Below are 13031 nucleotides of genomic sequence, written 5' to 3' on the forward strand. Positions count from 1 at the left end.
GCAATGATGTTATAGCATTAGTCAAAGATTTTTCTTTCAACACCTGAAATAAAAAAGGAGAAAATTATTATATAAGCTTAGAGCTTGAAATCATGTTCCATTGGACAGATACATTTAAATGACCATAAGCATATAATCCAAAACTATCTGTGTCTTCATGATGAAAAACCACATATTTCATATGTAATACTTTGTAACATAATGTTTACTAAAATTATTTGGTGCCAACCTGATGTATGAACATCATGGACTCAAACTTGTTGAAGCATTACTATTTGTAATGACTGAGCACTAAAGTCAACTAGCTTCTTGGAGAGCTATTTTGGCATAAAGGATTGGGTATATCCAACAGAGCAATGCTATATGTGGTATATTAGTTTTGTCGTTTATTTTACACAGTTAACATTTTCTTGTCTTATAATCATAAGTTATTTTGGATTAAATGCAGTTGCTCTAAAAAAAAATTACTTCAGACACCTGCTTTAACTTTTATTTGTTAAATTTTGAAGAATAAATGCACAATGATATACAGATATTCTCTCACCAATATTATCATCTTGAATATATATGTAACCATTAAAAAAAATATGGGTGATGTTTATTTCAGGAGCATAGCTTAGGCAGTGATGTTCCTTTGAAGAATCTAGATAGGAATCTCTCCTCATTTTCCTTCAGTTAAAATATGGATAAGATTCAAGTTTGGAGTTGTCTTCAAGTGATCTTAGCATAAGAGAAAAAGGCAGCTACAGTGAAGAAGATAATCCATCTGTCAATGGGTTCCAGGAATTCAATCATCGCGAGTTCGAGCATCTCAGCAAAACTTTTAAGTAGCTTGTCTTCACATGATGGACTTGGACTTTGTGGAGCACAAATCTGTGATAAGGCCATTGGTAGCAGAGAACTGGAACAGAGCATTATAAATATGGAAACTGCAAAGAGATGCCTTGTTCACTATAATTCGATGTTGGATAACCTTATTCTCAAAAAGAACTATAGAATGAAAGGATCTATAAAGAAAGTGCATTCAATTAAAATTTATCCTTCAAATTTTCATGAATCTACTATGTCAGGAAGCATTTTTCCTATGTCAGAAAAGGAGCCCTTGGATGAGTTGCTTATAGAGAACAGCTTGATTGAAGATAGGTTCTGCAGAAATTTTTTATCCTGTTTATGGAAGCAATGGCATTATGACTATGGAATCTTCACTATTCTAACAACACCATTATTTACATTCCTTGCCAAACAGATGTTTGTTCTTCTCTAACAGTCCAGAGTGCTCTTCTCCAGATGGGCATACATATCTGCAACTGTTTGACACTAAAAAGAATAATCTCTTTGTGGTGAAATCCCCACCTGAAAGCTTCTTCATTCAGGTAGGGGAAGCAGCTGATATCTTGTCATGTGGTAAGCTTTGCATTACACTTATTCTGTTGGCTGACCTGTTGAAATAGAGGAATTAAGCTGATAGATATTCGCCATCTTCTTGCAGCCAGCTTGGAACAAAACTCTCTCTTATCCTGCATACCTTTTAGATTCTGAAACAAGTAGGAAGTTGTTGTCAAGCTTCGAGACATCTGGGTCTTGTGACCAAAAAAACAAGTGCTTCACTGAGCTCCTTCATCACTGAAACTCAGGAACTTCTTGAGCTAATGCAAGAAATCTTCAAAAAAGTCCACTATCCTCTCGATTGAGAGATGGGATGACACTTGCAGAATTCTCACGTGAAACCACCAGGCAGTACTATAGTGACAGCGGACCACAGTCTGTTAGCTAATTTGCAAAAATGGGTATTTCTGTAGGTTGTCGACATCTAGTCAATTACAAGTTTATTATTTAATTCAAACATCGGAGAGGAGTTATGATTCTCTGAGGTTACAAAGTGTGCAAAGCTATGTTTGTAAACAATCTGCAGTTGTTCGGTGGGAATCAAATATAAAAAGAAAGCGGAAATAGCCCAAGCTAAAACAAGGTATTAGAATTCTTAAAATCATGGCTAACATGCAGAGAGGGAAAAAGCATTCCTGGGATTCAGCAATTTCTGCATCACTACATGTCTGCACATTTCCTTCTTCAGAAGCTGGACATCAACATTTTGTTTACCTTCTACCTTCACCAGTGTTACATATTTGATGCAGGACAACTGCAGAAAGGAGAGGAAAGAGAGAAGAAGAGGAGGGGGAAGAAGAGAAGGGGAGAAAAGGAGGAGGGAGAAGAGGAGGAGGCTAATTTTTATTCATCATTCATCAAAAAAACCTAAACATGAGGGTGAACCCATATAAATAGGGTCAAAAAATAACAAATAGATTCCTACAAATAAAACAATCCCGAAAAGGTCCTAAAATGACAATTTGCAAATAAATCCAAATGATAATATGCAAATAAATCCAATCAACATAAAATAAATCTAACTAAAATAAATCAATCTAAAATAAAATCAGGCTGGCTGAATTGCTGGGATCCACTGAGCTGGGGTGATCCTGTGGCGACCGGCTGACCTGGCACTGGTGTCCGCACCAACTCTCCTCGGGTGGAAAGAAGTCGACCTCGACGAAAGTGGCTCGGTAAAGCCTCGGTAGTACTCCAACAAGTCGGGGTCAATCGACGGTCTCTCCTCATGCTGGATCCAAGTATAACCGGACTTTGGTCGTCCACGCCAACGAACCAGAAAACGTTGGATGCCTCCATCACTGTCAAAAACTATTTGCTCGGCTAAAATAGAATCAATATACTCTTTTTGTGCTCGATGGAGGATAAAAGGAAACGAAGATGGCATGGAATCAATAATAGGGTAAACATCGGGAGCAGGAGAGTGTGCAGCAAAAGAGTCTTCAGGGATTGCAACCAAATCTATAATATTAAGAGTAAGGCTATGACCAAAATCAAATGGAAAGTCAATGGCATAGGCGTCAGTGCCATCCTTGTGCAACACCCTGAATGGTCCAATACTAAGAGACTGCAATTCCTTAAGACAGATCATTACGTAACCCCAAGTTTGAAATTCTTTAGCATGGAAATCAGCTTGCATCTTATATTGAGCAGGACATGCATGAATGCCCTTATAGATTTCCTGATACAACTTATGAATGTGTTGTGTAAATGCATATGCAAGCTCAGAAATCCTAACATCAATTTCGATGGGTTGTGCGAGGGCATATCCAACTATACTCATGGTAGACTGGTCAGACTCGCTACCTGACTGTGCAAGCGAGCTAGGTGTAGTGTGGGTGCATCCTAGGGTTTCAGGTTCGTCATCACACTCTTCCTCAATGTCCTGAATGTCATCGAGGTTTGGTTCATAGATTTGCTCCTCTAAGTCATCTATGTCACCTCCCTAATCTTGCTGAGCAATAACGAAAATTTTGTTAGCATATTGGGAGATAACGTGTCCAAAACCTTAGCATTTGTGACACCGAATTTTGGAATGTGTTTTGGGAGGCTCACCAAGGATTCCCGTGCTATTAGTGTCTCGGCATGGGACATGGGCAGGAGGAGGGGGCCTATGAGTAGTGGACCCTATAGGAGGTTTGGACCCTAAGGAATTAAGGCTCGTGGGAGTGCTCCATGTGTCAGGGCGCCTTACAAATGTGGACTTAGTGTTCCATCGGTTAAGGAGATCGTCTTGGTAGTTAAGAGGCAGATATTTTTCTTTAAGTCTCTCTTTCATCTCTACCCAATCAGTTATTTCATGTTGTTGTCTCCTAGCTAACAGTTGTTCAGTGTTTTGCCAAAACAGCTTAGCTCGACCAAGAAGTTTCATTCTAGCGAATCGAACTTTTTTGTCCTCAAGACGACCGTCAAAAGTGGGGGCTTCAACCCTAATGCCTCGCATTACATCTTCATCAGGGTCACGAGGTTCTCTGGGTTCTACGGTATGTCGGTGACCTCTATCAATATGAGGAATGGGACCAGGTCCTCTAGGGCGAGGGTAGGCATAATGGTGACCTGGAACAGACCTATTAACAAAGTTGTCCTGCCAAACCGAGCCTTGTTGTTCTAGGATTTGTTCTAGGGTGTCGTCCTCTTCAAGTCCCGGTAAATGGGGAGTACTAGCTCTTTGGGATCCAATAACCCTCTGAAGTGAAGCCTCAATTGAATCGAGTCGGGCATTAACCTGGTTGGACATTGTGGTTAAGTCATGAATTTGGGCATTGTTTGCTTGGACTTGGGCATTGGTATTTTGGACTTGAGCATTAGTTTTTTGGACTTGGGCATTAGTGTTTTGGACTTGAGCATTAGTGTCTTGGATAGCTTTTAATAGGGCTTCGATTTTGGAATCCATGCCTAATTGGGACTCAGGATGAGATGCATCACGACCACTATGTAGATGCATAAAATGAATGACAAAATATATGATCCGACCAACTATAAAGGTTCCTAAGTAGACCTAATGCATGAAATGAATTCAAAATTGCAAAGTAGATACTCAATATAATCGGAAGCTAACTCAAGCAATTGAAATTGGCTTTGAATTACGTAACAAATTCAGATAAGTAGTTGCAGTCAAATAGTACTAGTTTTCAGTGTGTTGCAGGGTTGCACAGAGCCTCAAAGAACTCCCAAAGATTAGGTAGCCCTACAATTAATAATAAAGATAGGCCACTACTAGGGTTTTGGTGTTGTTTGGAGTGGATGTGTTGAATTTTTAGGAAGCAATATCAATAGAGCACATAAGAGTTAATTAATTCTAAATCTAGACAAACAAATAAAATTTGTAGTAAGGAAAGAAACCTGACCTAGGTTGGGGTGACGACCAGAAACGCTGCACAGCAAGTAGGCTCGTCAAACGGCTCCAATTGGGGTTGATCTCAGCAACACGGCAGGTCGAAATGGGCTCTGCAGTGGCGTTGCAGGCCGACGGGCTTGGGCCTGTGAGGAGGAAATCGGATTGGGCCCGGTGTTTAGGGCCTGAGAGTCGGGCCCGGTGGGTTCTTTGGGGGTGCGGGCGTGGGCCCAATGAGAGAATCGGCTCGAGAGAGAAAATGAAGGTGGGGTGGGAGGTGAGGTGGGTTCGGCCGTGAAGGAAGAAGAAAGGGGAGGAGAGATGGGGTTACCCTTGATCCCACAGAGGGGAAGGGGGGGTGCGATCAGTGGAGGAAAGAGGAGGGAAGGGTTAAGGGAATCATGGCACGGGGGCGGCGGAGGAAGGGGGCGGCGCTGCGATGGAGTCGGAGGCGGTCGCAACACGGGGGCGGCGCTGCGTGCGGGCGGCAGAGGAAGAGGGCGGCACTGTGTGCGGGCGGAGGGAAGCGGCGACGTCGGAGGCGGCGCTGCGATGGAGGCGGAAGCGGCGTGTGAACGGGGGAGGAGAGGCGGAGGCGGCGGTGGAGTTACGGACGATCAGAGGAGGAAGATGAAAGGTACTCTTCTCTTTTTTTTCTTTTTTTTTCTTTTTTTTTCTTTTTATTCTTTTTTTTCTTTTTTTTCTTTTTTTTAACCCGATTGGGTTCGGGTTAGTGGGCGCACCCGCTCCGGGAACCCTCTATGGGTTCGGCTCCATCGTGGGGCTTTGAGGGGAGGAGGTTGCAGGTGGTTACCTACCTCCGCGGCGACCGGTGCATGGGGTGCGGTGGCGGTTGAAGGAGATGGGGGGCACAGGCGGGCGATCGCTGCGAGGAGTCGAGAATCGCAAAGAGGGGAAAGCAGCGGCGACGATCGGGACGATGGGCGCTCGGAAGTGGCAGTGCCCCTTTCCTCGGATCCGGATGAGATCGGCGACCGGGGACGCACGGGAGCGTGTGGAAGCGGGATACGACGGAGCGTCGATGAGTGATCTGGCCACGGACGGCGACGCTGAGACGCAATGGAGCGTGGCGGCTGGCGACGGGGACGCGGGCGGAGCCTAGCGCGTCCTCCTCTCTTCCGTGCTTGGGTACGATCACGGTTGGCCAGTGGCTCAGGGAGATCCTCTTCGTCGGGTCGCAGGGCACGCAGTTGATGCTCTCGGCAGCGGTCGCGATGACGTTGGAGGTGTCGGACGTGCGCGGGGTGGGGTGGGGGAATCGTCTTAGGGGCTTTTCCCTTGGGAGAATGATGGCCACGGGAACAGGGATTCTTTTTTTTTTTCCCTCTCGTCCGTAGCCTGACCCACGGCAGCCCAGAAAAGAAAAGGGTTTTGGCAACAGAGGCAAAACCGGGTGCTCTGATACCAAAGCTGATGCAGGACAACTGCAGAAAGGAGAGGAAAGAGAGGAGAAGAGGAGGGGGGAGAAGAGGAGGAGGGAGAAGAAGACAAGGAGGCTAATTTTTATTCATCATTCATCAAAAAAACCTAAACATGAGGGTGAACCCATATAAATAGGATCACAAAATAACAAATAGATCCCTACAAATAAAACAATCCCTACAAATAGATCCATTTCCACAATTTTAACGTTCTCATCTGCACCTCTATCCATCTCCTACATGTATGAAGCATGTCTCATAAGCATGGTAGATATAAACGCTACTTGTATAATGTATAGGCTAAAAGCCTAGGATTTTAGATTTTCTCTTCTTGTCTAAACTTGGTTATATAGTTTGAGCATTTGCTAAAGTTCCTTTTAACATTACCTGTTCATTAGTTGAGCAGTCTGCTATGTAAACATTTGTAAATAGGATCATAAACATAACCATGGTAGGGTAGCGTACCTGGATCCATGGATGACTGAACGATCAAAGCTTCATTTTCTCCCTCTTGACCCCTGTTAAAACACCCGATGATGGAGACCGATTTTGTGTTCTCGTTATAGGCAGAGGGCTACACCCCTCTCTTTTATGATAAACAATCAAAAGGTGATACGGAAAGTGCCAGTGGGCAGAGGTAGTTGGAATCTGTGCGTGACAAAGATCATGGGCAGCGGGGGTGGAAAAAAGTGGTGTAAGCGAAATTTGATGTATGACTAGAATAAAGTTGGCACACTCAAGTTCAAGATGACACAATATTCGCTTGGAGGAGAAGATGATCAGGTGAGAACTAAGAAAAGCTTAGAAAATAGTTTAGCTCTTGACCCTTTTTCGTTTTTTTTTTGTTGAGATCTTCTTTTGAGTTTGGCTTGAAAGTAAATGCCAGCTTGCCCAGACTCTCATTAACCCCGAGCGACGCATCTAATAAGATTGATGGTTTCTCTTGCCATCGTTATTGCAGCCCAAGTACGCTATCTGTCAGATTTTTCAGATCGCTCACGTGGCGGCTAGATTTCAAAGCACTGCAACGGACTCTCGTTCTCCAGGCACAGATCAGTGGGATCTTCCCCAAAACGACGTTGTACCACCAGGTATTGGGAGAAAAAAATATAGACAGGTCAAGATTTTTAATTTGATAAGTAAAATACGAAATGCATGCGCGCACGAGAGAAAATTTAACATTATCTAGAAATAATAATCACTTGAGCATTATCTCAGTTATTTAATCAGTTTTATGGGCCCTTCCTTAAGCATAATTACTTTTCCGTGCTTTCATTCAAAAATTATATTAAACTCAGGGGCGGCCTAATATATTTGGAGGCCTAAGGCGGATTCAGTGAATGAGGCCTTTTTTTAATAATAATTTTTTTTAATAAGTATAAAATACTTAGAAAAAAATTGAAAATAGATAGCCATCAAGTACATTATTTCAACAAAAATGCATGTATGCAACAAAAATGCATTTTGATTTATTCTCGAGTCGAACATATCGTGCGCGTATGAATGTTGTATTTTACTTATCAAATTAAAAATCTTAACCAGTCTATATTTTTTCCTCCCAATACCTGATGGTACAACATCGTTTTGGGGGAGATCCCTCTGACCTGTGCCTAGAGGACGAGAGTCCGTTGCAGCGCCCTGAAATCTAGCCACCGTGTGAGCGATCTGAAAAATCTGACATATAGCGTACTTGGACCGCAATAATGATGGCAAAAAAAACCATCAATCTTATTAGATGCGTCGCTCGGGGTCAATGAGAGTCTGGGCAAGCTAGCATTTACTTTCAAGCAAAACTCAAAAGAAGATCTCTACCAGAAAAAAAGCAAAAAAGGATCGAGAGCTAAACTATCTTCTGAGCTTTTCTTAGTTCTCACCTGATCATATTCTCCTCCAAGCGAATATTGTGTCATCTTGAACTTGAGCGTGCCAACTTTATTCTTGTCATACCTCAAATTTCGCTTGCATCACTTTTCTCCACCCCCGCTGCCCATGGTCTTTGTCACGCGCAGATTCCAGCTACCTCTGCCCACCGGCACTTTCCGTATCGCCTTCGATTGTTCATCATAAAAGAGGGGTGTAGCACCAATATCTTATTGCACTGTTGACAGGAGCTTATCCAATGGGATCGAATAATTCTTCCTGAGAATCTGCATATAGGAATCATCTGTAAATGTGGGCTCACTAAAAGTAAAATCTTGCAGTCCAAAGAACGGGCAGGCACCTAGCTGTATATATATGTTGTGAAGCATTACATAATCAAACCAATGTGGGCAAAAGTAGATAATGTGTGTGTTTTTTTCCGCGTCGAGAAATCACTGTGAGATGATTGGTAATCTCTTGTTTAACTATATCATTTATCCTGCTCACTTATGAAGTTTTCTGACACCTTCTCATGTTGATAAGGTATGGTGTAAATCTGCTTTTTACTCTAATTAAAATAAAAAGTACAAAAAAAAATATCGATTCTAATAATAAATGGTAGCAATCGCACAAGAACCAGTACCACCATAATAATTTATGAAGAAGAATAAAAAAGTGAATGTTTGCCAGATCACAGCAATGAAACATCTTTTGAAAGTTAGATTATAAAAATAAAATTTTAGCGTAATTCCGATCGGATCACGGATTAAAAATAGCTGATCAATGAACCATCACCCAGATCTAAGGATATCATATCTCACTCATCCTTCATCTTCTGGGCGTGAGCACGAAACCGATCAGAGGGTCCAGATTTTTCAGAAGCAAAACAAAAATCATTTTTAAAGGATCTGGAACATCAGATCCGTTGATCAAATGGACGCAGACAGAGATCAAACAACATCATCATCATATATAGAATCATAGGTTTCCATGTATACCATGTAGTCGGTGGTGATGAAGGGATCGTTGACGGCGACGAGCTCGACGTCGTTGCTCTGGAGAGCCACTTTGGCCACCAATCGCCCGATCCTTCCAAATCCTATCAACATCAAAACCAAATCAAACGTCACAAGACATATATGCATCAGGATCGAACCTGAGATCCATCCAGACCCCAAACTTTTGATAAAATCGCTTAAGATCATATGATACTCTAAAACAACCAAAAAGAGCAACAAGAATGCTCACCATTGATTCCGATCTTGATCTTCGCGGGAAAAAAAAAATCCAAAAACAAGAAAGAATGAGATCAGAATGCGATAAGAGAAGAAAACAGAAAGAGAGACATAGATAGATCGAGAGAGAGAGTTTTATTTACCCATGGTGATCTCGGAGACGAAACGAGTGAGATGGAGCCGAGAGAGAAGAGAGCGAGAGAGAGAGAAATAATGTGCGAGAAATGGTCGGGGTTTAGGGTGGGTATATATATTCGTGGTATCTCTCTTTTTAGGAAACCGCCTGGTTTCTAATTTAAGCGGTTTTGGGTTCACTGTACCGGAGGAATATGCACGCCACAAATGTTTGCCACGTGGCTGTTTATTACTGGGTCTCTTCCCTCGCGCTCCGGGTGACCATTGGAAGCGTTCTCGTGACGCGCTTCAGGGACGGCGCGAGTCGCCAGGGGGCGGCTATCACGTGCCGTCAGGTGGGCTCTCACGTGAGTTGTTGGTGGCCCACGGTTTTGCTTGGTGGCCTTGGAGGTAACGAACGTTACTCTTATTTTAAAAGTAGTGCACTATGGGGAAGGCGAAATTGTATTTGTTTTGATCTTGTGGTTCAAAAATGGCCTCGAGAGTACATTTTATGCTTGCTAGGAGAATTCAAATTGTCTTATAGATGTTATAGTTGTGGAATTCATGCATATATGCTTCTTGTTGTTGTAGACTAGTCCTTTTTTTTTTTATCTCTGTTGTATAAGATATCAAAATCCCATGCACTTTTTCATAAATATGATAACAATGGAGAGCTTTTTCTTTGATTAGTGTTTGTTGGATTAGTAGAAGATAGATTAGTGGAAGAACTTTGTTTGTAGAAAAAACTCTTAGGAGATAGAGTACCAGTGAGAAATAGAGAGAGATTGGATTGGATTAGGATTAATCCTAGAGAAGTCTATTTATAGACTATTCGAAGACCAAACAGATGTGATGGTTTCAAAGATACGTAATGTTTCGGAAATACCTATCTTTTCGAAAGCCAATATTATCTTCCAAAGAGTCACGACTCTTCTAAAAAAGGCGTCTCATAAAAGGGTATTTTAAAATATTTAAAACAACTAAAGGTTAGCAGATAAGAAAAAATTTAAATCTTTTTTAAATTAATACTCCAACAGTCCCCCACAAAAGATTTAAATTTTTTAAAAATAATATATTAGAATATTTGGACAACTTGTCTTGTGCAATGGGTGAGGTGTTCCATGGACTTGAACCTCATTTAGTGTTGAAAGTATCTATCTAAAGAAACCATAGTGGATTAGACCTAGAAGTTGTTTGACTCAGACTTCTACTTATCACACACACAATATGGATCAATTGGATCTTTATACAGTTAGCGCCATTTAAAGACCTTATGCTTAGTACCTTGATTTTTTATGAGACGTTTATTAGGGTTAGCCCAAACTCCTAGTCATGGCCTATATGACACTTCTCATATATGTAAGTCCTCCAAGGATATTTGTGACCTAATACTCTGCAAATTTTCTATCTTGGACTTATTAAGAGTATAACTCAATCTTTCCAATACATATTTTTGTCATTGATAAGAGCACTCATCGTAGGGATGAGAGGAGATATACTCTGAAAAATGTGCTCTAACATGATCACTGAATCAGCTTCGTTTCTACCACATTGAACCTCATTCATTGGATCTCCAATCACAGAGATTGGGTATTACTGTCGGTGACTAAAGAGTGGGCTTAAGCCCCATCCCCCTCAATGAATCTAGGACTCCACTCCTAGATAAACCCTTGCTTAAATGATATGCCAAGTTTTTCTTAGACTTGACAAATTCTAGAAAAATGACATTACTCTTTTTGAGTTGTCTTACAAATTTATGATGAATTCGGATATGCCAGTTCGTCTTTTTGTCAGTACTCTTTTGATTCGTAAGGTTTTGAGTTAGATTCTAGATTTTGAAATAAATGCAATAAAGAGCAATAATATCAATAAATTAAATAACCATATTAAGAAATATAACAAGTAATGTAACTTTATAATTTTTGCACTTTTTTCAAAGTAGCAATTTATATTTTGAGAACAGCTAATAATATGCACATAATTTCTATACAACTTTTAAAAATGTAGAAGTTTTCTGCACATATTTTAAAGATGCAGAAAGTTCTGCACAAAAATTAAAGATTGTAGAAACTAGATTGTACAAAGTTTAATGCTATAGAAAATCTGCATGGATTTTGAAGCTGCGGTAATTTTCTACACGAATTTTTAATCTACAAAAAAAATTTTGCATAGACTTTAAAGTTCCAAAAAAATTCTGCACATATTTTAAATATGCAGAAAATTTTTGCATGATTTTTAAAGTTGTAAAAAATCTGCTATATCAAAACTGCTATATTTGACTAGAAACTGCTATATCATTATTTTATAGAAGTATTATAAAGGAATAATCTATTATAATAAAAATAGAAAATTGAAAAGAGCTAGCCTGGATCGAGGCGTGTGATATACACTGTCCTAAGAATGTGATTCGCCCCCACGTGCCGATATGCTACGATCTCGTCCCCGAAGTACAACAATCCGACTCATCTCGATCCTCCTCTAACAAGCACGATCGCTGTGAGGCTTAATCTGATCGACTCCTTCAGTTGCCCAAAAAAAAAGAAAAAGATAAAAATAAAAAGTTGACGAGTAGAAGAACTCTGCCTGTGGAAAAAACTCTCAGGAGACAGAGTACCAATAAGAAAGAGAGAGAGATTGGATTAAATTAGGATTAATCTCGAAAGAGTCTTTTTATAGCGTCTATCCGAATACCATGAGATGTAATGGCTTTGAAGGTACATAATATTTCAAAAATACTGTATCTCTTCGAAAGCCAACGTTCTCTCCAGAAGAATCACAACTCTTCTGAAAGAGGCATCTCATAAAAGGGTATTTTAAAATATTTAAAACAAATAAAGGTTAGGGGATAAGAAAAAAATTAAATCTTTTTTTAATTAAAACTCCAACAGAAAGAAGCCACACAAGGGAAATGAAGAGATAGTTGGACAAGAATAGAATGTGTTCTATATCTATGTTGAGTGAGGCATAAGATGCTATATTATTCTCTCAAAAGAGGCTTTATCGAACACATATCTTGTATGAACTGAAATCTTATGGGATGATGCAGTTTAGTTGTTCTTTGTCATTAGATTCATGCTTTCTTTCTCAACCATGTTGCATTTGGATATGCTTGCATCTTTCAATTATAACCAATCAATAAAAGAGAATGCTCGGAAATGTTGAGATTTATTGCCAAGCTCTAATCTAATTAGAATTTATTTAGTTTCTTGTTAGTTCTAATAACTTACGGACTCAGGTCCATGCTAAGTTAGTTGTGCATTATGTTCAACATATAAGAGTTTATTTTTCAGTGGAGGATAGTGATGTTTCGTCTTTGAGTGAGAGATGGTGATGTGTTTATTTTGTAGTGGGAGAGAATGTATAATTTTATAAAGAGAAAGAGAAAGTAACATGAAGAGTGGAGATTTTTTTTTTTGATAGGGAGTAGAGGTGCAAATGGGTTAGGTCGGATCGGATCATAAGTGTCACCGATCAAACCCAGTTCCTTATTCGGATCCTAATTTTGGATGCAGACCTAACCCAATAGAAGATCGGGTCGGGTCCACAGTTACAATTTTTGACCCAGCGGGTCATTCGGATTGGGTTGGGTCGGATCCACTCGGTCCCAACCCAAAAAAAATTGAGTCCGTTCGGAATCAGTTTCGGACCCCATTTAAC

General features: G+C 40.5%; 2 protein-coding genes across 2 annotated transcripts; one reads left to right on the forward strand and one right to left on the reverse strand.

Annotated features, from left to right (window-relative positions):
• Positions 1–595: 595 nt before the first annotated feature.
• On the forward strand, positions 596–1774 carry LOC103697315. The gene is made up of 4 exons (XM_039119471.1): positions 596–1230; positions 1265–1449; positions 1533–1599; positions 1657–1774. Exons 1-4 carry the CDS (start codon positions 773–775, stop codon positions 1772–1774), a joined length of 828 nt encoding a protein of 275 aa, XP_038975399.1. The 5' UTR covers positions 596–772.
• On the reverse strand, positions 1005–9657 carry LOC120106525 (glyceraldehyde-3-phosphate dehydrogenase, cytosolic-like). Its single transcript, XM_039119472.1, has 5 exons — positions 9626–9657; positions 9401–9524; positions 9271–9289; positions 9021–9121; positions 1005–2140 (listed from the first exon to the last, which is right to left on the reverse strand). Exons 1-5 carry the CDS (start codon positions 9655–9657, stop codon positions 1994–1996), a joined length of 423 nt encoding a protein of 140 aa, XP_038975400.1. The 3' UTR covers positions 1005–1993.
• Positions 9658–13031: the final 3374 nt, after the last annotated feature.

Source organism: Phoenix dactylifera, unplaced genomic scaffold (genome assembly GCF_009389715.1).
Source record: "Phoenix dactylifera cultivar Barhee BC4 unplaced genomic scaffold, palm_55x_up_171113_PBpolish2nd_filt_p 000557F, whole genome shotgun sequence".
Classification (NCBI taxonomy): Eukaryota; Viridiplantae; Streptophyta; class Magnoliopsida; order Arecales; family Arecaceae; genus Phoenix; species Phoenix dactylifera.